Below are 24,955 nucleotides of genomic sequence, written 5' to 3' on the forward strand. Positions count from 1 at the left end.
CTTCATCCCTCTTCCCCCACCCACTCACCTTCCTTTTGTGGGTTTCCTCCAGCTACCCCAGTTTCCTCCCACATTCCAGAAGGCATCTAGACAAGGGTTAGTAAGATGTGGCGTGGCACGTTGGCACCAGAAGTGTGGCGACACTAATGGGCTGCTGCCAGCACATTTGGCTGGCGTAGTCGGTGCATTCCACTGTACTGTATGTTCCGATGTTTACGTGACAAATGAAGCTACTCTCCTCTCTTTATAGTAAGTTTGCAGACAACTCAGAAACCTTCCCCTTTCTTTCTCAGTCCTGAAGAAGGGTCTCGGCCCAAAACGCCGACTGTTTATTCATTTCCGTAGACGCTGCCTGACCTGCTGAGCTCCTCCAGCATTTTGTGTGTGTGATTGCTGGAGTTGTGGACAGTGAGAAGTGTCAAAGGACAGGCCATCGAAGCTGCAGGTGGAGATTAACCCAGATGTTGCACTTCAGGAGGTGGAATGTCAGTAAAGTGTTGTGAACGCTCTGAGTTTTTGCTGTTGGATTTGTATACTCTGGGTTTTATTACTTATTGTTGTGCTTTGGGTTTTTTATGTTTTATCGTTTGGTCTTCCCCAGTTTACATTTAGGGTGCAATTGTCCTTGATTACTTCCAATTACTTTGCAGGTGTCCAATTCAGTTTCTGGGGCTTTTGTTACCTGTTAGCTTGTAATTAGCCAGCTGGGCACAGGTTATTTTGCACGTTGGCGTGTAGTTAAAGGGGCAGTGCAAACCCCTCATGGGCTCAATTGTCCTGACCCTTACCTAGTGCAGACTGGCCACGTTATCTAAGACCTTGTAAGTTCTACTGTTTAACTTTGTCCCTTTTGTTAGTAAAACTCCTGGTTTTGTTTAAACGTTCCGAGTCTCTGTGTGATCCTGCACTTGGGTCTGATGACGCAGTGTGACAAGCGGAACGTCAGGACCCTTGCCAGTGTGCAGAGAGATCTGGCAGCGCAGGCCTGCAGCTCCTCGGAAGTGGGAACACAAGTACAGTAAACAAGGCATCCAGCGATGGCGATGTTGGGTATAAAAGTCGGAAAGTCATGTTGCAGCTGCACAAAACTTCGATCGAACCACATTTAGTTCTTCGCATGCAGTTCTGGTCACTGCATTGCAGGGAGGAAGAGGGTGCAGAGTTGGTTCAGCCTGGATGAGAATATTTTCTCTGGAGTGTTTGAGGCTGAGAAACAACTGCATAGATTATAACATCGTGTGACACGTAGAAGAGGAAGATACTCCAATACTGGAGAACATAGTTCTGGATACAAGGAAGATGAAAGGCGGTTATTTTTAATTGAGATACTGTGAGGAATAGGCCCTTCCAGCTGCATGGTTTAACCCTAGCCTAATCACAGGAAAATATACAATGTCCTATTAACTTCACCAACCGGTACATTACTGGACTATGGGAGAAAACCCATCACTGCGAGACGGTACAAATTCCTTACAGTCAGCGGTGGGAATTGAAGCTGGGTCGCTACGCCACCATGATGCCCCATGTTTTGATGTACAGGTGACAAAGTAATCTGACCTTTAATCCCTATTGATCTATGAATTGAATTTCAGGCTTCGACTTGCCAAAATGAATGAGGAGCTGCGGGAATCAGAGGGAGTCTTTGGACAGTCAGGTCAGTATCCGTGTATCTGTTCCCACGTGGGGTGGTGGAGAGGGTGGTGGGTGATGAGATTGAGGACAGGTCAGTATCCGTGTATCTGTTCCCACGTGGGGTGGTGGAGAGGGTGGTGGGTGATGAGATTGAGGACAGGTCAGTATCCGTGTATCTGTTCCCATGTAATCTACGGTGGGGTGGTGGGTGATGAGATTGAGGACAGGTCAGGATCCGTGTATCTGTTCCCATGTAATCTACGGTGGGGTGGTGGGTGATGAGATTGAGGACAAGTCAGGATCCGTGTATCTGTTCCCATGTAATCTACGGGGGGGTGGTGGGTGATGAGATTGAGGACAGGTCAGGATCCGTGTATCTGTTCCCATGTAATCTACGGGGGGGGGGGTGGTGGGTGATGAGATTGAGGACAGGTCAGTATCCGTGTATCTGTTCCCTCGTGGGGTGGTGGAGAGGGTGGTGGGTGATGAGATCGAGGACAGGTCAGGATCAGTGTATCTGTTCCCATGTAATCTACGGTGGGGTGGTGGGTGATGAAACTGAGGACAGGTCAGGATCCGTGTATCTGTTCCCATGTAATCTATGGGGGGGGTGGTGGGTGATGAGACTGAGGACAGGTCAGGATCCGTGTATCTGTTCCCATGTAATCTACGGTGGGGTGGTGGGTGATGAGATTGAGGACAGGTCAGGATCCGTGTATCTGTTCCCATGTAATCTACGGTGGGGTGGTGGGTGATGAGATTGAGGACAGGTCAGGATCCGTGTATCTGTTCCCATGTAATCTACGGTGGGGTGGTGGGTGATGAGATTGAGGACAGGTCAGGATCCGTGTATCTATTCCCATGTAATCTACGGTGGGGTGGTGGGTGATGAGATTGAGGACAGGTCAGGATCCGTGTATCTGTTCCCATGTAATCTACGGTGGGGTGGTGGGTGATGAGATTGAGGACAGGTCAGGATCCGTGTATCTATTCCCATGTAATCTACGGTGGGGTGGTGGTGGGTGATGAGATTGAGGACAGGTCAGGATCCGTGTATCTGTTCCCATGTAATCTACGGTGGGGTGGTGGTGGGTGATGAGATTGAGGACAGGTCAGGATCCGTGTATCTGTTCCCATGTAATCTACGGTGGGGTGGTGGGTGATGAGATTGAGGACAGGTCAGGATCCGTGTATCTATTCCCATGTAATCTACGGTGGGGTGGTGGGTGATGAGATTGAGGACAGGTCAGGATCCGTGTATCTGTTCCCATGTAATCTACGGTGGGGTGGTGGGTGATGAGATTGAGGACAGGTCAGGATCCGTGTATCTATTCCCATGTAATCTACGGTGGGGTGGTGGGTGATGAGATTGAGGACAGGTCAGGATCCGTGTATCTGTTCCCATGTAATCTACGGTGGGGTGGTGGGTGATGAGATTGAGGACAGGTCAGGATCCGTGTATCTGTTCCCATGTAATCTACGGTGGGGTGGTGGGTGATGAGACTGAGGACAGGTCAGGATCCGTGTATCTATTCCCATGTAATCTACGGTGGGGTGGTGGTGGGTGATGAGATTGAGGACAGGTCAGGATCCGTGTATCTGTTCCCATGTAATCTACGGTGGGGTGGTGGGTGATGAGATTGAGGACAGGTCAGGATCCGTGTATCTATTCCCATGTAATCTACGGTGGGGTGGTGGGTGATGAGATTGAGGACAGGTCAGGATCCGTGTATCTGTTCCCATGTAATCTACGGTGGGGTGGTGGGTGATGAGATTGAGGACAGGTCAGGATCCGTGTATCTATTCCCATGTAATCTACGGTGGGGTGGTGGTGGGTGATGAGATTGAGGACAGGTCAGGATCCGTGTATCTGTTCCCATGTAATCTACGGTGGGGTGGTGGGTGATGAGATTGAGGACAGGTCAGGATCCGTGTATCTGTTCCCATGTAATCTACGGTGGGGTGGTGGGTGATGAGATTGAGGACAGGTCAGGATCCGTGTATCTATTCCCATGTAATCTACGGTGGGGTGGTGGGTGATGAGATTGAGGACAGGTCAGGATCCGTGTATCTGTTCCCATGTAATCTACGGTGGGTGGGGGTGGGTGATGAGATTGAGGACAGGTCAGGATCCGTGTATCTGTTCCCATGTAATCTACGGTGGGGTGGTGGTGGGTGATGAGATTGAGGACAGGTCAGGATCCGTGTATCTGTTCCCATGTAATCTACGGTGGGGTGGTGGTGGGTGATGAGATTGAGGACAGGTCAGGATCCGTGTATCTATTCCCATGTAATCTACGGTGGGGTGGTGGGTGATGAGATTGAGGACAGGTCAGGATCCGTGTATCTATTCCCATGTAATCTACGGTGGGGTGGTGGGTGATGAGATTGAGGACAGGTCAGGATCCGTGTATCTGTTCCCATGTAATCTACGGTGGGGTGGTGGGTGATGAGATTGAGGACAGGTCAGGATCCGTGTATCTGTTCCCATGTAATCTACGGTGGGGTGGTGGTGGGTGATGAGATTGAGGACAGGTCAGGATCCGTGTATCTATTCCCATGTAATCTACGGTGGGGTGGTGGGTGATGAGATTGAGGACAGGTCAGGATCCGTGTATCTATTCCCATGTAATCTACGGTGGGGTGGTGGGTGATGAGATTGAGGACAGGTCAGGATCCGTGTATCTATTCCCATGTAATCTACGGTGGGGTGGTGGTGGGTGATGAGATTGAGGACAGGTCAGGATCCGTGTATCTATTCCCATGTAATCTACGGTGGGGTGGTGGGTGATGAGATTGAGGACAGGTCAGGATCCGTGTATCTGTTCCCATGTAATCTACGGTGGGGTGGTGGGTGATGAGATTGAGGACAGGTCAGTATCCGTGTATCTGTTACCACGTGGGGTGGTGGAGAGGGTGGTGGGTGATGAGATTGAGGACAGGTCAGGATCCGTGTATCTATTCCCATGTAATCTACGGTGGGGTGGTGGTGGGTGATGAGATTGAGGACAGGTCAGGATCCGTGTATCTGTTCCCATGTAATCTACGGTGGGGTGGTGGGTGATGAGATTGAGGACAGGTCAGGATCCGTGTATCTGTTCCCATGTAATCTACGGTGGGGTGGTGGGTGATGAGATTGAGGACAGGTCAGGATCCGTGTATCTATTCCCATGTAATCTACGGTGGGGTGGTGGTGGGTGATGAGATTGAGGACAGGTCAGGATCCGTGTATCTATTCCCATGTAATCTACGGTGGGGTGGTGGGTGATGAGATTGAGGACAGGTCAGGATCCGTGTATCTGTTCCCATGTAATCTACGGTGGGGTGGTGGGTGATGAGATTGAGGACAGGTCAGTATCCGTGTATCTGTTCCCATGTAATCTACGGGGGGGTGGTGGGTGATGAGATTGAGGACAGGTCAGGATCCGTGTATCTGTTCCCATGTAATCTACGGTGGGGTGGTGGTGGGTGATGAGATTGAGGACAGGTCAGTATCCGTGTATCTGTTCCCATGTAATCTACGGGGGGGTGGTGGGTGATGAGATTGAGGACAGGTCAGGATCCGTGTATCTGTTCCCATGTAATCTACGGTGGGGTGGTGGTGGGTGATGAGATTGAGGACAGGTCAGTATCCGTGTATCTGTTCCCATGTGGGGTGGTGGAGAGGGTGGTGGGTGATGAGATTGAGGACAGGTCAGTATCCGTGTATCTGTTACCACGTGGGGTGGTGGAGAGGGTGGTGGGTGATGAGATTGAGGACAGGTCAGGATCCGTGTATCTGTTCCCATGTAATCTACGGTGGGTGGTGGGTGATGAGATTGAGGACAGGTCAGGATCCGTGTATCTGTTCCCATGTAATCTACGGTGGGGTGGTGGTGGGTGATGAGATTGAGGACAGGTCAGGATCCGTGTATCTATTCCCATGTAATCTACGGTGGGGTGGTGGGTGATGAGATTGAGGACAGGTCAGGATCCGTGTATCTGTTCCCATGTAATCTACGGTGGGGTGGTGGGTGATGAGATTGAGGACAGGTCAGGATCCGTGTATCTGTTCCCATGTGGGGTGGTGGAGAGGGTGGTGGGTGATGAGATTGAGGACAGGTCAGTATCCGTGTATCTGTTCCCACGTGGGGTGGTGGAGAGGGTGGTGGGTGATGAGACTGAGGACAGGTCAGGATCCGTGTATCTATTCCCATGTAATCTACGGTGGGGTGGTGGGTGATGAGATTGAGGACAGGTCAGGATCCGTGTATCTATTCCCATGTAATCTACGGTGGGGTGGTGGGTGATGAGACTGAGGACAGGTCAGGATCCGTGTATCTGTTCCCACGTGGGGTGGTGGGTGATGAGATTGAGGACAGGTCAGGATCCGTGTATCTGTTCCCACGTGGGGTGGTGGGTGATGAGATTGAGGACAGGTCAGGATCCGTGTATCTGTTCCCACGTGGGGTGGTGGAGAGGGTGGTGGGTGATGAGATTGAGGACAGGTCAGGATCCGTGTATCTGTTCCCATGTAATCTACGGTGGGGTGGTGGGTGATGAGATTGAGGACAGGTCAGTATCCGTGTATCTGTTCCCACGTGGGGTGGTGGGGAGGGTGGTGGGTGATGAGACTGAGGACAGGTCAGTATCCGTGTATCTGTTCCCACGTGGGGTGGTGGGTGATGAGATTGAGGACAGGTCAGTATCCGTGTATCTGTTCCCACGTGGGGTGGTGGAGAGGGTGGTGGGTGATGAGATTGAGGACAGGTCAGTATCCGTGTATCTGTTCCCATGTGGGGTGGTGGAGAGGGTGGTGGGTGATGAGACTGAGGACAGGTCAGGATCCGTGTATCTGTTCCCATGTAATCTACGGTGGGGTGGTGGGTGATGAGATTGAGGACAGGTCAGGATCCGTGTATCTGTTCCCACGTGGGGTGGTGGAGAGGGTGGTGGGTGATGAGATTGAGGACAGGGAGGACAGAGGATGCTTTAGCTCAATGCAAAGATAACAGCTGCCATGCAAAACCAGCTGGAATATTTTGGAGCACAGTTGGGACAACTCAGCAGTTGCACATTCAGATATTTAATTACAAGTTTATTACAATTAACTGTGAATTCAAATTCCCCACGCTGCTGTGGTGGGATTCCAACTCCAGGCCTCTAAATTAGTGACATCAGCCTGAACTTTTCACTGGTGTCCATTACTGTGGGCCTTTTCTTTGACCAGCTCCTTCTGGAGTTTGCTCTCAAACAATTCTCATCATAGAGTTTAAACTAGAATTGCTGGGAGGGGTTGGTGGTGTAAACTCCACCTTGAATCTCCTTGGACCAACGGAGGATGAGAGGTGACCTGATAGAGGTGTATAAGATGATGAGAGGCATTGATTGTGTGGATAGTCAGAGGCTTTTCCCCAGGGCTGACATGGCTAGCATGAGAGGACACGGGTTTAAGGTGCTTGGAAGTAGGTACAGAGGAATGTCAGGGGTAAGTTTTTGACACAGAGAGTGGTGGGTGTGCGGAATGGGCTGCCGGTGATGCTGGTGGAGGTGGATACGATAGGATCTTTTATGAGACTCCTGGACAGGTACATGGAGCTCAGAAAAATAGAGGGCTATGGGTAATCCTATGTAATTTCTAAAGTAAGTACATGTTCAGCACAGCATGTGGGCTGAAGGGCCTGTATTGTGCTGTAAGTTTTCTATGATTCTATATAGCTTTTCAAGCAGCTACTGTACTAATTTACTTCAGTAATTACGGTGAAGCATTTGTTGTATTTTACCACCACAAGTGGATGACATTCACAGGTGGAGGGGCAGGTAGTTTTGAGGAAGTAGAGAGGCTACAGAAGGATTTAGACAGACGAGAAGAATAGGCAAAGAAGTGGCGGATGGAATACAGTGTTGGGAAGTGTTTGGTCATCCGTTTTGGTAGAAGAAATAAAAACATAGACCATTTTCTAAATGGAGAGAAAATTCAAAAATCTGAGGTGCAAATGGACTTGGGAGCCCTTTTGCAGGATTCCCTAAAAATAATTTCCATTTTGAGTCTGTGGTGAGGAAGGCAAATGTGATGTTAGCATTCATTTCAAGAGGACGAGAATATGAAAACAAAGATGTTATAAAGCACTGGTGAGGCCTCACCTGCAGGACTGTGAACAGTTTTGGGTTCTTATCTAGGAAAGGATGTGCTGACATTGGAGGTTCAAAGGAGGCTCACAAAAGTGATTTCAGAATTGAAAGGCTTGTCATATGAAGAACGTTTCAAGGCTCTGGGCCAGAATTCAGGAGAATGAAGGGATCTCATTCAAACCCATCAAATGTTAAAAGTCCTTGATAGAGTGGATGTGGAGGGGATGTTTCCTATAGTGGGGGAGTCTAGTACCAGAGGACACAGATAGAGTGGATGTGGAGAGGATGTTTCCTATAGTGGGGAGTCTAGGACCAGAGGACACAGATAGAGTGGATGTGGAGAGGATGTTTCCTATAGTGGGAGAGTCTAGGACCAGAGGACACAGATAGAGTGGATGTGGAGAGGATGTTTCCTATAGTGGGGAGTCTAGGACCAGAGGACACAGATAGAGTGGATGTGGAGAGGATGTTTCCTATAGTGGGGAGTCTAGGACCAGAGGACACAGATAGAGTGAGTGTGGAAAGGATGTTTCCTATAGTGGGGGAGTCTAGGACCAGAGGACACAGATAGAGTGGGTGTGGAGAGGATGTTTCCTGTAGTGGGGGAGTCAAGGACCAGAAGACACAGATAGAGTGGATGTGGAGAGGATGTTTCCTATAGTGGGGGAGTCTAGGATCAGAGGACACAGATAGAGTGAGTGCGGAGAGGATGTTTCCTATAGTGGGGGAGTCTAGGACCAGAGGACACAGATAGATTGGATGTGGAGAGGATGTTTCCTATAGTGGGGGAGTCTAGGACCAGAGGACACAGATAGAGTGGATGTGGAGGGGATGTTTCCTATAGTGGGGGAGTCTAGGACCAGAGGACACAGATCGAGTGGATGTGGAGAGGATGTTTCCTATAGTGGGGGAGTCTAGGACCAGAGGACACAGATAGAGTGGATGTGGAGGGGATGTTTCCTATAGTGGGGGAGTCTAGGACCAGAGGACACAGATCGAGTGGATGTGGAGAGGATGTTTCCTATAGTGGGGGAGTCTAGGACCAGAGGACACAGATCGAGTGGATGTGGAGAGGATGTTTCCTATAGTGGGGGAGTCTAGGACCAGAGGGCACAGCCTCAGAATAGAGGGACGTCCATTTAGAACAGAGATGGAGAGGGATTTCTTTAGTCAGAGAGTGGTGAATCTGTGGAACTGGGTATATTTAAGGCAGAAATTGATAGATTCTTGATTGTTCAGGGAGAAGGCAGGTGATAGGGGCTGAGAGGGAAATGGATCAGCCATGATGAAATGGCAGAGCAGACTTGATCGGCCAAATGGACTAAAACTGCTCCTATATCTTACGGTCTTATGGTCAAACTATGGAGAGCACAGCCCCAGCTCAATGTACCTGACCTCCATACGCACCAAATAGCCAAATGCCCTGGATGGTGACTGAGCTCATTTCAACCCCCCCACCTCACCCCAGCCCAGTAACATAAAGACAGCCATAGACCATAAACTAACATAATAACTAAAATAGATTTACCAGACTGAAACTTGAGAGGTTTCAGAAAAAAAGCTAAACTCCAAGAGAGTAACAATTCCAATCTTTTCGAGGTAGTAAGGGAAATGCAGAGAAACTATTTCAATTGGTTGGAGAGTCTAGAATCAGGGAGCAGGGTCGAAACATTACAGCTATACTTTTGGTTAGTGAAATCTGATAACACATTTGCACAAACACAAAGGTTTAAAACGTGCCAGGGGTTCCCAATCTGGGGTCCACAGACCCCTCGGCTAATGGTAAGCGTCCAAGGCATAAAAAAAGTTAGGAACCCCTGTTCGAGGAATTCAGCAAATCAGGCTGCACCTATTTGGAATAAACAGTTGATGTTTCAGATCAAGACAGTTAATGAGGACTGGAAAGAAAGGGGGCAGAAGCCAGAATATGAAGGTGGAGGGGCAGAGGTGGAAATCAAGCTGGCAAGTGATAGGTGAGACCAGGTGAGGGGGGGGAAGGTGAGTGGGTGGGGGAGAGGTAAAGGTCTGAAGAAGGAATCTGATAGGAGAGAAGAGTGGACCATGGAAGAAAGGGGAGGAGGAGGGGCACCAGGGGCAGTTGAGAAGAAAAAGAGGGCAAGAGGGGAATGGGAAATGGAAAAAGAGAGAAGGGGAAGAGGAGAGAAATTGCTGCAATTTGGAGAAATCGATGTAAGGCTGCCCGGACAGAATATGAGGTGTTGCTCCTCCAACCGGAGAGTGGTCTCATCATGGTAGTAGAGGAGGCCATGGTCCAACATGTCAGAAAGGGAATGGGGAGTGGAATTAAAATCATTGGAATACTCATCCACAAAAGGCAATTAATGCTGGATCAGTTGTTAAAACTTAATCCAGATTATTAGATGTTGGTTAACCAAAAATATTAACATGTATGGAGTAATGGTAGACAGTAAATGCTCTATGCTCTGTGCTGTTTCCTGTGCATACCTGTCCTCTCTGACTCTATTTGTCCTTCCTTTCAGGAGACGAAACGTACAACGATATTTTCCGGGATTTCTCACAAATGGCCTCCAACAACCCAGAGAAGTTAAAACGCAAGAGCCACGAGCTGAGAACCTCAACACTTTAGAGTTGCTGTGTGCTGGACACTGCTGAGAATGGCTGTAAAATAGCTCCTTCTCCTAAGCTCAATCCTTCAGCTCGGTAGAGTGACAGAAGGGCCACAGTGGGTTGATGTCCCAAAGAGAAACCCAATTCCTTTCCCAACAATGAGGGAGCATTTTCCTACCCTGCCCTTAATTTCCCCAAGCCTCTGGACCACGGAACTTCTCAACCCCAGTTAAAAACCCAACCCCGCTCCCACTACTTTCCAGACATCACAATCTGCAGATGCAAATAGACTCTGATTCAGAATTAAGATGCGTTCCTTTTCACGCTGAGCCTCTCTGCCCTTCCCTCCGGTTCCCCAACTCAAAGCAGGATCCAGTAGCCTCAGGAATACAGGTCTAGATTGAGAAGAAGCATCTTAATTCTGAGACATTGTTATATAGTTGATTTATAATTTTAAAAGAAATCTTTTTATTACATTAGTCTGTAATATATTTATATTAAAATACAGCTTGGCTTAAGAGTTTGAAAATAAATAAATCTCTTTTTAATATATAACATTGGTTTCCATGTTTGTTTCAGTTGAAATGTTTTGTGGTTACCTAGGTAATGAGTCAGGATAGAAAGCTTTTACATATACTTATTACTGCCTAGTATGTTTAGTGCAGTGAGCGTAGAAGGTTGAGAGGGGACTTGATAGAGGCATTTAAAATTATGAGGGAGGTAGACAGAGTTGACGTGGATAGGCTTTTTCCATTGAGAGTAGGGGAGATTCAAACAAGAGGACATGAGTTGAGAGTTAGGGGGCAAAAGTTTAGGGGTAACACGAGGGGGAACTTCTTTACTCAGAGAGTGGTAGCTGTGTGGAATGAGCTTCCAGTAGAAGTGGTAGAGGCAGGTTCGGTATTGTCATTTAAAGTAAAATTGGATAGGTATATGGACAGGAATGGAATGGAGGGTTATGGACTGAGTGCAGGTCAGTAGGACTAGGTGAGAATAAGCGTTCAGCACGGACTAGAAGGGCCGAGATGGCCTGTTTCCGTGCTGTGGTTGTTATATGGTTATATGAAGCTCCTCCATCTCCGGCAAGGTTCAGGCTTCCTTCATTGTGTCAGTAGCTTCCTCTCTGTTTTCCCTCCTTCATCCTTGAGTGGCCCTAGTTATTCTCCTGCTCTTGAACCATTTGCTGTACCTGCATATGTATTGAATGCTCTTTGATCCCACTAGCCAAGGACTTTTCATGGTGCTCCATTTCCAGTTCTTTTCTGGTTTCTTCATAATCTTCTAGGGCTCTGTTTGATTTTAGCTTCCTAAACCTTAGATACACTTCCTTTATCTTCTCGACTGAATTCACCATCTCTCTCACCATCCATAGTTTCTCACTTTGCCCTCCTTGTCCTTCCTTTGCACTGGAGCGGGCAGTACCCGTCGTGTAGTCTGAGTTACTCTTTAAGCACACTCCACATGTCAGACTGCGCAAAAGGGGCCATTCCCAACTGAAGACTCAAGAGATTCTGCAGATGCTGGACATCTTGAGCAACTCACACAGAATGGTGTCATTCTGGAGAAACAGAAACAGCATCTATGGAGGGGAAGAAACAACCAGTATGTTGGGCTGAGGTCCGTCTCCAGGACTACAAAGGCAGAGGTCAGAATGAATAGGTAGGGAAGAGGAAGGAGTACAAGCTGGCAGATAAAAGACCGTGGGGCAACATAATAGGGTAGTGGTTAGCACAACGCTTTACAGCACCAGCGACCAGGGTTCAACGTGCACCGCGGTCTGTAAATTCTCGCCGTGACCACGTGGGTTTCCTCCAAGTGCTCTGGTTTCCTCCTGTAGTCCAGTTGGTAGGTTAGTTCACTATTGTATATTGATTAGGCTAGGATCACATTGGGGGATGGTGCAGCTCAAAGGGCTGAAAGGGCTTGTTCTGCGCTTGGTAGATTCATAGAAAGAAAGAAAGAAAGAAAGAAAGAAAGAAAGAAAGAAAGAAAGAAAGAAAGAAAGAAAGGCTGGTGGGGGAGAAGTGGATGACGTCAGAAACTGGGAGGTGACGGTTGGAGAGATAAAGGGCCGACAGAAGGAATCTGATAGGCAAGGACAAAGGACTATTGAACAAAGGGAAGGAGGTGGGTAGGACATGAGGGCAGGGAAGGGAAGACAGGGCCTCAAGAATGAGGGAAAACAAAAAGGGAGGGGGGGTTTGAAAACAGAGAGGAGAGGCTACCAAAAGCTAAAGATATCAATGTTCATGTCATCATGTTGGACAGCCTAGATGGAATATTGGACTGCCAAAGGACTCCTCCTTTGACGTACGGTGTGTTTCTAGTATTAAACCCAGTCAGAAAGCTGAGGAACACAACGCAGAATGGGGTTTAGAGTGATCTGCTGTCAGGCCAGGGGTGGGGTGGACCAGGCTGCTCACCTGCCAAGGGATATTAGAAGCTCCCGGTGCATCTGGTGTTCCCAATGCGGCCTCCTCTACGCTGGTGAAACCTGACGTAAATGGGAGACCCCTCGTCGAGCACCTCCGTACCATTCACCACAATCCATACATCCCAGTGGCCAAACATTTTAATTCTGATTCCCATTCGGAAGGGGCCACCTTCGGGGTGGAGGAGCAACAGCTTATATTCCATCTGGGTAGCCTCGGACCTGACAGCATGAACTTTGATTTCTCCTTCTGGTAAACAAATTTCACCCCTCCCACCCCCATTCCTCACTCTGACCTTCTATCTCTTTTCTCCTGCTGATTACTTCCCCCTGGGTCCCCTCTTCCTTTGGTCCACTCTCCTCTCCTATCAGTTTCCTTCTTCTCCAGCCTTTGACCTTTCCCCCCCACCCCCGGACCTGGCTTCATCTATCTCCTTCCGGCTAGCAGCCTTCCCCTCCCCCCACTTTTTAAAATTCTGGTGGCATCTTCCCCCTTCCTTTCTAGGCCTGAGGAAGGGTCTCGGCCCAAAACATCGACTATTTATTCATTTCCATAGACGCTGCCTGACCTGCTGAGCTCCTCCCTGGATTTCCAGCATCTGCAGACTTGCTCAAGTTTATGATATTAGAGGTATTTGCCAATCGGAGGATTATATCCAGAGTTGTGAGGGACAGGGCTGTGCTTTGTGGCGTAGTCAGGAGCGGACGTGAGAAACAGCGGCTGCTGATCCAGCCCGTGGAGGAGAGGAGAGGAAAGGGGCTCCAGGGATCAGGGAATGAGACCAGCGTGCCGGGAAGCTGATACCTTGAAGGGCTCAAACAGACAGTAACTATGGACCTACGTAAGTGGTGTCCCAATCCAGGTGCCCAGGTGTAAGCATGGTTGACTGGGAACTCAGCAAAAACAATCATTCTTGGACAATTTCCTCAATGAGCTCCTAAAGTCAGTTAGCCATTTTAAACAATTATTGAGATGGCTTCACAGACTTCATGAAGCTCCACCCTCTTTTTATCTACCTTGTGTAAGACTGCTGAATGTTAATCCAACAATTAATTCTACTAGTTACCCTTTTTCAGTTGTTTGGACAGGGTGCCTGACAAGAAGAAACCATAAGATGTCTCCATTCTATTTGTACAAAGCGTCTTCTTCTCTCTTGTTTCTCTGTCGTTCTGTTTTAACGGCTCTGTATTGCATTTGAGCTAAAATACTGAACCAAATTAAGTCAAATTAGAAGTTGTCGGCTTGGTTTGGATCAGAGTTCTGTGTGGGCAGGAGGAACGAGGACCCCTAGATACGTGCATTGAGGAGACCAGTATTCACGGCCTAGTGCTGGGTGATTAGCGAGTTCTGGGGTTGACACTGCAGATCAAAGCCCAAAGATGAAACAGCAGCCCAGCGGTTGAGGCCCGATAGCCAGAGCCATGAATCTGCAAATCTCCGCGGGTCCACTGGAGAGATAGAAGGTCTGCTGGAGACCGTCTTGAATTGGGAAGACTGTGGGTGGGAGGAGCGGGGTTTGTTTTGCTGTCATTGCTGTGTCCTCCGTTGTTCTACCAAGCATTGCGGGCATGATGTGATGGTGGCGGAACGTGTGGCGACTCCTGCGGGCTGACCCCAGGAAGCAGATTGTACTGGGGGCAGCCCACGAGAGTTTCCACACTCCTAACTCACCCACAGCTCTCTAGTCATAACCGTGTGCGTTTGGGGTGAAAGAAAGCTGGAGCACCATGTCTGCATTCTCAGGAAGAATGTAGAAGCTCCTTGCAGACAGCAGCAAGAATTAAAACCCAGCCTTACAACTGGCACTGTGACAATGACAACCTGGCAAAGACAACCAGGACCAGGCCTCTGACACTAAGTCTCACCCGCTGGCTCAGAATGGAAGGGGGAGAGCAGTGTTGATAGGGGATTCAATAGTTAGGGAAACAGACAAGAGATTCTGTGGATGTGAAAGAGACACCTGAATGATCCTGAGGAAGGTTTCCGTCCAAAATGTTGACTGTTCACTCTAATTTCCAGAGATGCTGCCTGGCCTGCCGAGTTCCACCAGAATTCTGTGTGTGTTGCTCCGGATCTCCAGCACCTGCAGATTTCCGTGTGTTTGTCACCTGGATGGTATGTTGCCTCCCAGGTGCCGGAGTCAGGGACGTCTCAGATCAGGTCCACGGCATTCTAAGGAGAGGGTGAGCAGCTGGAAGTCACGGTACTGTACACGTTGCTGCCAACAGCACAGAGAATTTACGGAGCTAAGTGGGAAGCTGAAAAGCAGGTCCTCCAGGGTAGTGATCTCTAGATCGCTGCCTGAGCCGTGTGCCAGTGAGGGTAAGAATAGGGTGACTTGGCAGATGAACGTGCAGCTGAGGAAATGATGCAGGGAGCAGGGCTTCAGATTTGTGAGTCATTAGGATCTCTTCTGTGGAAACTATGACCTGTACAAAATGGGCGGGTTACACTGGAACTTGAGGGGGGGGCCAATATCCTTGCAGGGATATTGTTTCACCACTCAGGGCTGTTCGCCCTAGCTGAGCCCCCAGGCCTGGAGGAGCCTGGAGCTGCTTGAAATTCCAAAGGGACAGGGAGGGAAGGGGAAGAGGTGGTGACGTGACATTGCCTGGAGCTGCTTGAAATTCCAAAGGGACAGAGAGGGAAGGGAAAGAGGTGGTGACGTGACATTGCCTGGAGCTGCCTGAAATTCCAAAGGGACAGGGAGGGAAGGGGAAGAGGTGGTGACGTGACATTGCCTGGAGCTGCTTGAAATTCCAAAGGGACAGAGAGGGAAGGGAAAGAGGTGGTGACGTGACATTGCCTGGAGCTGCCTGAAATTCCAAAGGGACAGGGAGGGAAGGGAAAGAGGTGGTGACGTGACATTGCTGATCAGGTATAGTGTTACTGCTGCAGTGAACATTGTGGAGGATTGCCTGCAGAGTCTGTGTGGACGCGATCAGGAGACAGATTGTGCAAAAATGCAAAATAACAGGGTGTTGTCATGGGTGACTTCAACTTCCTTAATGTTGACTGGCGAAAGGTCTGGATGGGGTGGAACCTGTTATGAGTGTCCAGACAGGATTCCCGACACAATATGTAAACAGGCCGACAAGAGGAGAGACCGTACTGGATCTAGTTCTGGGTCAGGTGTTAGATCTCTCAGTGGGTGAGCATTTCACAGACAGTGACCACAACACCCTGACTTTTACCATGGCCTTGGAGAGTGATAGGAATAGACTGTATGGGGAAAGTATTTAATTGAGAAAGGTAAATTATGATGCTATTAGGCAGGAACTTGGAGCATAAAATGGGAATGGATATACTGAGGGAAATGTACAACAGAAATGTGGAGGTTGTTTAGGAAACACACACGGGATTCTGGATGGGTTTGACCCAGGAAAGGATGGTAGAGTGAATTAAAGATGTGGAATATCTCATCAAGAGGAGGAAAGAAGCATACTTAAGGTTTAGGAACCAAGTATCAGACAGGGTTCTTGAGAGTTACAGGAAGAAACTTAAGAATTAATTTAAGAGAGCTAGAAGAGGACATGAGAAATCCTTGGTGAATGGGATTAAGGAAAACCCCAACATGTTCTAGACATATGTGAAGAACAGGGAGATTACTAGAGTAAGGGTAGGATTGACCAGGGTTAAACGAGGAAATGTGTCTGGAAAGGAAGGAACAAAAGGTCGAGTATGGTGGATCTAATGTTCTGAGCTGCATATATTTCACTGCCAGGAGTATTATAGGAAAGGCAGATGGACTGAGGGCATGGGTGAATATGGAATTATGACATTGCAGCATTGGAGAGACTTAAAAGCAGGAGATGCAGGAATGTCACCCCAATATTCCACATTTCTATTATTTTAAACATGATAGAACTGGGGAGGGAGGGTAACTAAAAGAGGAGGGGTGACATTACTCGTCTTGGGAGAGCTTATCTAATGAGGTTATGAGGGTAGAACTGAGGAATAAGAAAGGTATGACCTTGTTAATGGGATTATATTACAGACCACGAGATTTAGAGGAGCAAATGTGTAGAGAGATTGCAGATTGTTGCAAAAAACATAAGGATATTATAACGTTATTTTAACTTTCCACATATTGACTGGGACTCCCATATTGTAAAAGGGCTCGATGGAAAAGAGTTTGTCAAATGTGTTCAGGAAAATGTCCTTAATCAGTACATTGATGTCCCAACTAGAGAGAGTGTGATAACATCTAGTGATAAATAATGCCATTAGTTCCAAAGTAACTATGGAAAAGGTTAGGTTTGTTGACCATTCATCTAAAGCTTTCTCCTTTTCTCTCGGTAATCGTTCACTCTGAGCCCAAAACTGACTCATGTGGATCAAGTTCGCCCGACCCCGCTCCCTCAGAATTTCACTTCCTTTTCTCTCTCTCCCTCTAACTCTGATCTACACTTACACAATTCCTCTGCCTGTTTCCGTGTGCAACCCTCTCACCAGGGGTTTCTATACAAACTCGGCTCAGAATACTTTGCTTCAGTATTCACTACGGAAAAGGATCTGGGCGATTGTACAGATGACTTGTAATGGACTGAAAAGCTTTAGAATGTAGATATTAAGAAAGAGGATGTGCTGGAGCTTTTGGAAAGCATCAAGTTGGATAAGTCACCGGGACCGGATGAGATGTACCCCAGGCTACTGTGGGAAGAGAGGGAGGAGATTGCTGAGCCTCTGGCAATGATCTTTGCATCATCAATGAGGAAGGGAGAGGTTCCAGAGGATTGGAGAGTTGCAGATGTTGTTTCCTTATTCAAGAAAGGGAGTAGAGATAGCCCAGGAAATTATAGACCAGTGAGTCTCACTTCAGTGGTTGGTAAGTTGATGGAGAAGATCCTGAGAGGCAGGATTTATGAACATTTGGAGAGGCATAATATGATTAGGAATAGTCAGCATGGCTTTGTCAAAGGCAGGTTGTGCCTTACGAGCCTGATTGAACTTTATGAGGATGTGACTAAACACATTGATGAAGGAAGAGCAGTAGATGTAGTGTACATGGATTTCAGCAAGGCATTTGATAAGGCACCCCATGCAAGGCTTACTGAGAAAGTAAGGAGGCATGGGATCCAAGGGGACATTGCTTTGTGGATCCAGAACTGCCTTGCCCACAGAAGCAAAGAGTGGTTGTAGATGGGTCATATTCTGCATGGAGGTCAGTGGCCAGTGGAGTGCCTCAGGGATCTGTTCTGAGACCCCTACTGTTTGTGATTTTTATAAATGACCTGGATAAGGAAGTGGAGGGTTGTGTTGGTAAATTTGCTAATGACACGAAGGTTGGAGGTGTTGTGGATAGTGTGGAGGGCTGTCAGAGGTTACAATGGGACATTGATAGGATGCAAAACTGGGCTGAGAAATGGCAGATAAATGTGAGGTGGTTCATTTTGGTAGGTCAAATATGATGGCAGAATATAGTATTAATGGTAAGACTCTTGGCAGTGTGGAGGATCAGAGGGATCTTGGGGTCTGAGTCCATAGGACACTCAAAGCTGCTACGCAGGTTGACTCTGTGGTTAAGAAGGCATATGGTGCATTGGCCTTCATCAATCGTGGGATTGAGTTTAGGAGCCGTGAGGTAATGTTGCAGCTATATAGGATCGTGGTCAGACCCCATTTGGAGTACTGTGCTCATATCTGCTCGCCTCACTATAAGAAGGACGTGGAAACCATAGAGAGGGTACAGAGGAGATTTACAAGGATGTTGCCTGGATTGGGGAGCATGCCTTATGAGAATAGGTTAAGTGAACTCGGCCTTTTCTCCCTGGAGCGACAGAGGATTAGAGGTGACTTGATAGAGGTGTACAAGATAATGAGAGGCCTTGATCGTGTGGATAGGCAGAGGCTTTCCCCCGGGGCTGAAATGGCTAGCACGAGAGGACATAGTTGTAAAGTGCTTGGAAGGAAGTACAGAGGAGGCATCAAGGGTAAGTTTTTAACGCAGAGAGTGTTGAGTGCGTGGAATGGGCTGCTGGCGGCGGTGGTGGAGGGGGGAAACGATAGGGTCTTTTAAGAGTCTCCTGGATGGGTACATGGAGCTTGGAAAAATAGAGGGCTATGGGTAAAGCCGAGGTAGTTCTAAGGTAGGGACATGTTTGGCACAGCTTTGTGGGCCGAAGGGCCTGTATTGTGCTGTAAGTTTTCTGTGTTTCTATGATTCAGAATTGGCTAGCCCATAGAAGGCAGAGGGTGCAGCAGATGAAGTTTATACTACCTGGAAGTCAGTGACCAGTGCTGTTCCACAGGGATCTGTTCTGGGACCCCTGCTCTTTGTGAATTTTATAAACTTCTTGGATGAAGAAGTGGAAGGGAGGGTTAGTAAATTTGCAGATGACATGTGGAGGGTTGCCAAACAATAGGTTACAACGGGACACTGATAGACTGCAGAGTGGCAGATGGAGTTCAATCCAGAAAAGTGTGCAGTGATTCACTTTGAGAAGTCAAACTTACAGGATTAATAGAAGGATTCTTAACAGTGTGGAGGAAGAGAGGGATGGATCTTGGAGGCCTCATCCATGGATCCCTCAAAGCTGCAAGACAAGTAGATAGGGTTGTTAAGAAGGCGTGTGGTGTGTTGCCCTTTATTAGTCAGGGATTGTGCTAAAGAGCTGTGAATTAATTTTACAGATCTACAAAACTCCGGTTAGACCACACATGGAGTATTCTGTGCAGTTCTGGTCTCCTCATTATAGGTTTAGAGAGGGTGCAGAGGAAATTGACCAGGATGCTGCTTGGATTAGAGAGCATGTCTTATGAGGCTAGGCTGAGTGAGCTAGGACTTCTCTCTTTGGAGAAAAGAAGGACAAGAGGCGACTGGATAGAGGGGTACAAAATGATAAGAGACACAGATTGAGTGAATAGTCAGAGTTGTTCTTCCAGGGTGGAAATGGCTAATACAAGGGGGCATAATCTTAAAGTGGTAGGAGGAAAGCATAGAGGGGATATCAGAGGCAAGTTCTTTACACAGAGAGTAGTGAGTGCATGAAATGCATTGGCAGGGATGGTGGTAGAGACAGATACATTAGGGACATTCAAAAGACTTTTAGACAGGCATGTGACTGAGGGCCTGTTTCTGTGCTGTACTTTGTTATGACTCTTTGACTTATGATGTAAGAATAATGGAGGGCAAAGTGGGAGGGAAGGGTTAGACTGAGTTTAGGGTGGGTTAAAGGGTTGTCCTGTACTGAGCTTTACTGCTCTGTGTTCTATATAAAATAGTGGATTGCACAATTTACTTCTGCCGTTTACACAATTTGCATCCTAAGGTCATCGAGAGATTGGAAACCCTTTCGGTCTATATACAAGATAAAGTCAACGTGCATCGACCACAGTACAACAATACAAATATTCACTTGCCCTGAAAAGTCTTGCTTCCAGCACCTTGATGGGGCTCATCAGGTCATAGGGATTGCCCCTGTGCTGGCCTCCATGATGGATTGCTATTCTTGTGATTTCTTCATTTCCTAGTCTACTAGTCTCATTCTCCAGAAGTTCCACACACACCTCAGCAGCCTTCTTCCTATTGATACATCCACAGAAACTCTTCCTGCTTCAGTGCAAGTTCTGGGATCCAGGACACCTTCAAAGAGCAATGCCTCAAAAAGACAGCATCTATCATGGAGGACCCCTATCACCCAGGACATGCCCTCTTCTCACTGTTACCATCAGGGAAGAGGTACAGGAGCCTGAAGGTTCACGCTCAGCGATTCAGGAACAGCTTCTTCCCCTCTGCCATCCGATTCCTGAATGGACATTGAACCCTTGGACACTACCTCACTACTTATTTGTACTACCTATTTAATTTAACCTTTATATGTATATATATTCACTGCACTTCACAGTTTTTTCCTCTATTATAAATTGCACTGTACTGCTGCCGTAAAGACAACGAATTTCACGACCTGTGCCGGTGACATTAAACCTGATTCTGATTCTGAAGTTTCTCTCAGACTCAATATTCTCATCGTTCTTGCCTTTCACTGTTGAACTCTAATGCACTAACACGAGAGACTGACAAACTCGGCTTGCTTACGGCAGCGGAGGCTGAGGGGAGATCTGACAGAGGTTTATAAGATTATGAGAGGCATAGACAGAGCAGACAGGGAGTATCTGTTTCCCGGGGTTGAAATGTCTAACCCCAGAGGGCATGCATTGAAGCTGAGGGGGGCAGCAAGTTTTTTACTCAGTGGTGGATGCCTGGAATGCGCTGCCTGGTGCGGTGGTGGAGGCAAATACATTGGAGGCTTTTAAGAGACATTTGATAGGCACACAAATATAAGGAAGGTGGAGGGATATGGACATTGTGTAGCTAGGAGCGATTAGTGTTTTTGACTGTTTTTCAGCCATTTCAGCACAACATTGTGGGCCAAAGGGCCTGTTCTTGAGCTGTACTGTTGTATGATCTATGACCTAATTCCCCTTAGCCTTGTGTACCTGGACAACTAGGATGCAACATCCATGGCTGTCCCTGACCGATGGAGGCCTCGCTCATCCCTTGCTGCCTTCTCAGCTTTACTGTTCAATTTCCCATTACCCTTGACCTCCACTGTGCGTGATTTTCATGGCATCACTCTTCCTCATTTCGGTAGTTTCTTGTTCAGTGCTGTGGATCAGCCACCATTTCTCTCTGGACCAGCTTATTTCCCCAGCCGTGGCACAGTAGCGTAACACTATCACGGTGCCAGGGGCCCGGGTTCGAATCCCGCTGCTGTCTGTAAGGAGTTTGTACGCGTTCCCATGACTGTGTGTGTTTCCTCCCCCATTCCACACATACGTAGGTTAATGGGTGACCGGGGTGTAATTGGGTGGCAGGGGCTCGATGGGCCGGTAGGACCTGTTATCGTGCTGGATCTTTAATATAAAACCTTCATACAATTATAATTTCCCTTATTTAAGTTGAAAACGGTGGTTTCGGTTCTGTGGTATTTACCCTCTAACTACATCATGAATTCTGTCAGATTGTGGTCACTGGCTCCTTGTAAATCTTTAACCACAAAGCTTCTCATTAACCCTTGCTCGTTACTCATAGGCAAACTCAGAAATATCCTCTTCCAGAGTAAGCTGCGTTACTCACTGTTCTGGGAAGCAGTCAATGACACAAATCCTTCCTCTGCGCGTCCTCCTGTCAGTTTGGCTCATTCAATTAATGAAATCTTCAATAGTAATTGCAATTCTCGTTAAACAAGGGCGGGGTGGGGGGGAGGAGAGCTGGCCAGAGGAAGCTGAATCCAGTTGGGGATCAGTGGGGGGATAGGGAAGTGGTGGAGGGGGGAGTGTCATTGATCCGAGAGCCTGGGAGATGACAAGTGGGAGAATCAAAGCAACACAAGGAGGTGCTGAGCAGGTCAGCAGCATCTAGGGAAATGAATAAACAGTCAACGTATTGGGCCGAGACCCTTCTTCAGGACTGGAAAGGAAGGAGGAAGATGCCAGAGTAAAAAGGTGGGGGGAGGTGAAAGATAGCTGGAAGGTGAGTGGGAAAGGTACAGGGCTGGAGAGGAAGGAATCTGACAGGTGAGGAGAGTGGACCATGGGAGAAAGGGAAGGAGGTGGCGACCTGGGGGGGGTGGTGTGATAGGCTGGTGAGAAGAGGTAAAGAGGTCTGCATGGGGAAATGGGGAATAGAAGAAGAGGGAAGGGGGAGGGAAATATTTTTTTACTGGAATGTGAAATAGATATGCAGGGCATCTGGTTGGAGGCTAGCCAAACATAATAGGGATATCAAGAGTTGCTCCTCCACCCTGAGATTGGCCTCGACTTGGCACAAGAGGAAGCCATGGACGGGAACGGGGATAGGAATCAGAATTAAAATGTTTGGCCATTGAGAACTTCTGCTTTTGGCGGTTGGAGCGGAGGTGCCGAACGAAGCGGTCCCCCAACTTATGACGGGTCTCACCAACGTAGAGGCGGCCGCTTGGGAGTACCGGGTACAATAGACAACCGACCCCAGCCGATCCACAGGTGAAGTGTTGCCTCACCCGGATGGACTGTTTGAGGCCCTGAGTGGAGGTGAGTGAGGAGGTAAATGAACGGGTGTAGCATTTAGGCCACTTGTGGGGATAAATGACGGGAGAGAGATGGGTGGGGAGGGATAAATGGACAAGGGAGCTACGGAGGGAGTGATCCCTGTGGAAAGTGGAGAGTCGCGGGAGGAGATAAAGATATGTTTGGTGGTAGGATCCCTCTGGAGATGGAGGAAGTTGCGCAGTGTGATACGTTGGATGCGGAGGCTCATAGGGTGGATGAGAGAAACTTTATCACTGTTAGGGCAGTGGGAAGATGGGGTGACAAAGGACACAGATTCCATGACAAAGATGGAATCCAATTGGAGAGGGCAGGGGACCGTGAAGCGAGCAGGGGAACCGAGGAAGGAATGTGTGGGTGATAAGCGGATTGAAAGGGCAGGGAAGGGGAAAGGAGATGAATCCAGTATAAAGAGGAAAAACTAAAGGGAGGACAGAAGGGAGAAGTGACTGGAGATTGGAGAAATCAGTGTTTATACCAACGTGTTGGAGATTGCCAAGAGGGGGTGATGTAGGGCTCCCCTTGGTTAATGGTAGGGGTCCATGGCATAAAAAAAGGGCGAACCCTGATCTGGCCTCAACATGGCAGTGGTGTAGGCCGTGGACAGAATGGGGATTGGGACTGGCCACTGCGAGATCCTGGCTTTTATGACAGACAGAGTGAAGGTACTCAATAAATTGATCCCCCCCCAATCTGCCTTGGTCTTACCAATGTACAGGAGCAGCACTGGGAGCACCAGATACAATAAATGACCTCATTGGAACCTATCGAATGTTGAAAAGCCTCGACAGAGGGTGTTTCTTGTGGTGGGGATCTAAAACCAGAGGACACAGCCTCAGAATAGAGGGGCATCCTTCTAGAACAGGGATGAGGAGGAATTCCCTTAGCCAGAGAGTGGTGAATCTGTGGAATGTGCTCCTCAGGCAGCAGTGGAGACCAACTCATTGGGTACATTTAAGCCAGAGGTAAATAAATTCTTGATTAGTCAGGGCTAGAATGAATACAGGGAGAAGGCAGGAGATTGGGGCCAGGAGGGAAAATGGATCAGCCATGATGAAATAACGAACAGATGGGCCAAATGGCCTAATTCTGATCCAATATCTTCTGGTCTTATGACACCGATGGTTTCGCAAGTGAAGTACTGACTCAACTGGAAAGACTTACTGAAGGTGCGATGGAAATTCATTTTCCAAGGCCCAGGGGGATTATTGCTAAAAGCGGCTTTCAGGCACAGCAGCGTGGTCCAAGAGAGCTGTATTTAACGGAGTTTCTAAGCGACGTTACTTGCTCTCAGCATCTTATGGTAAACAAGGGAAGAGGGAGGTTTTCGTTGGCCCATGGTTCAATCAAGAGTAAAACAACGGGGTGTCCACGCTGGCCAAAATAAACATTGCTTTCACCTGGCATGACGATCAGGACTGGAAAACATTACCTGCAAATGACGTCAACTAGTAGAATATCAGAAAACGGGAGTGTTAGGAAAGACAGACAGAAGATCTATAATAAATCCTCCGTTTCTGTGCCAGGTGACTCCATCCTCTGCAACTTGTCAGAGTGAATTTCAAGGCTGTAAGAATTGTACCTGTGTTTGGATATCCTTCATAGTTCAGAAATCTTTTGTAATTGGCACATCTTTTTATTACTCATTTAGAGGCAGAGCGTGGAACTGGCTCTTCCAGCCCAACCCACCTGTTTAATCACAGGACAATTTACAAAGTCTTTGGATTGTGGGAGGGAACTGGAATGCCTGGAAGACTTCCGCATGGTCATGGGGAGAATGTGCAAACTTTCTTCTGGAGGACAGAAAAACTGAACTCGGAACTCCGACTGTAATAACACTATGCTGCTGTGGTGCCCCATTATTAGTTAAAAATCATCCGTGCATTTTAAATTTATATCAAGAATCATTCATTTAAATCAAATATACATCATTAAAAATAAATATTGTTCAGACTACTTTGTTTGCTGGAGGTACCTCCTGCTGGATAGTGAGGGGGGACCCAGCACTCAAATACTGATTATTGACAGCAAGATCTCACTGTGAAGACTAAACAGTGAAGTGAACTAGTCCTCGAACAGTAGGTTAATTCCGTATAATCTCCTTAAAGTGAGGACAGAAATAGGCACTTACAATTTGTCAATAGCGGACTTACTATGATCAC

General features: G+C 47.9%; 1 protein-coding gene across 3 annotated transcripts in view; it reads left to right on the forward strand.

Annotated features, from left to right (window-relative positions):
• The window catches only part of LOC132397021 (arf-GAP with coiled-coil, ANK repeat and PH domain-containing protein 2-like), a 159,235-nt gene extending 148,366 nt beyond the window's left edge, over positions 1-10,869 (forward strand). For all 3 annotated transcript variants that reach the window (XM_059975246.1, XM_059975247.1, XM_059975248.1), the window contains exons 21-22: positions 1,593-1,654; positions 10,245-10,869. In XM_059975246.1, coding sequence (XP_059831229.1) covers positions 1,593-1,654; positions 10,245-10,351 — 169 coding nt within the window. In that variant the 3' untranslated portion in view covers positions 10,352-10,869. The remainder of the gene's footprint in view (positions 1-1,592; positions 1,655-10,244) is intronic.
• Positions 10,870-24,955: the final 14,086 nt, after the last annotated feature.

This window comes from Hypanus sabinus, chromosome 7, assembly GCF_030144855.1.
Source record: "Hypanus sabinus isolate sHypSab1 chromosome 7, sHypSab1.hap1, whole genome shotgun sequence".
NCBI lineage: Eukaryota > Metazoa > Chordata > Chondrichthyes > Myliobatiformes > Dasyatidae > Hypanus > Hypanus sabinus.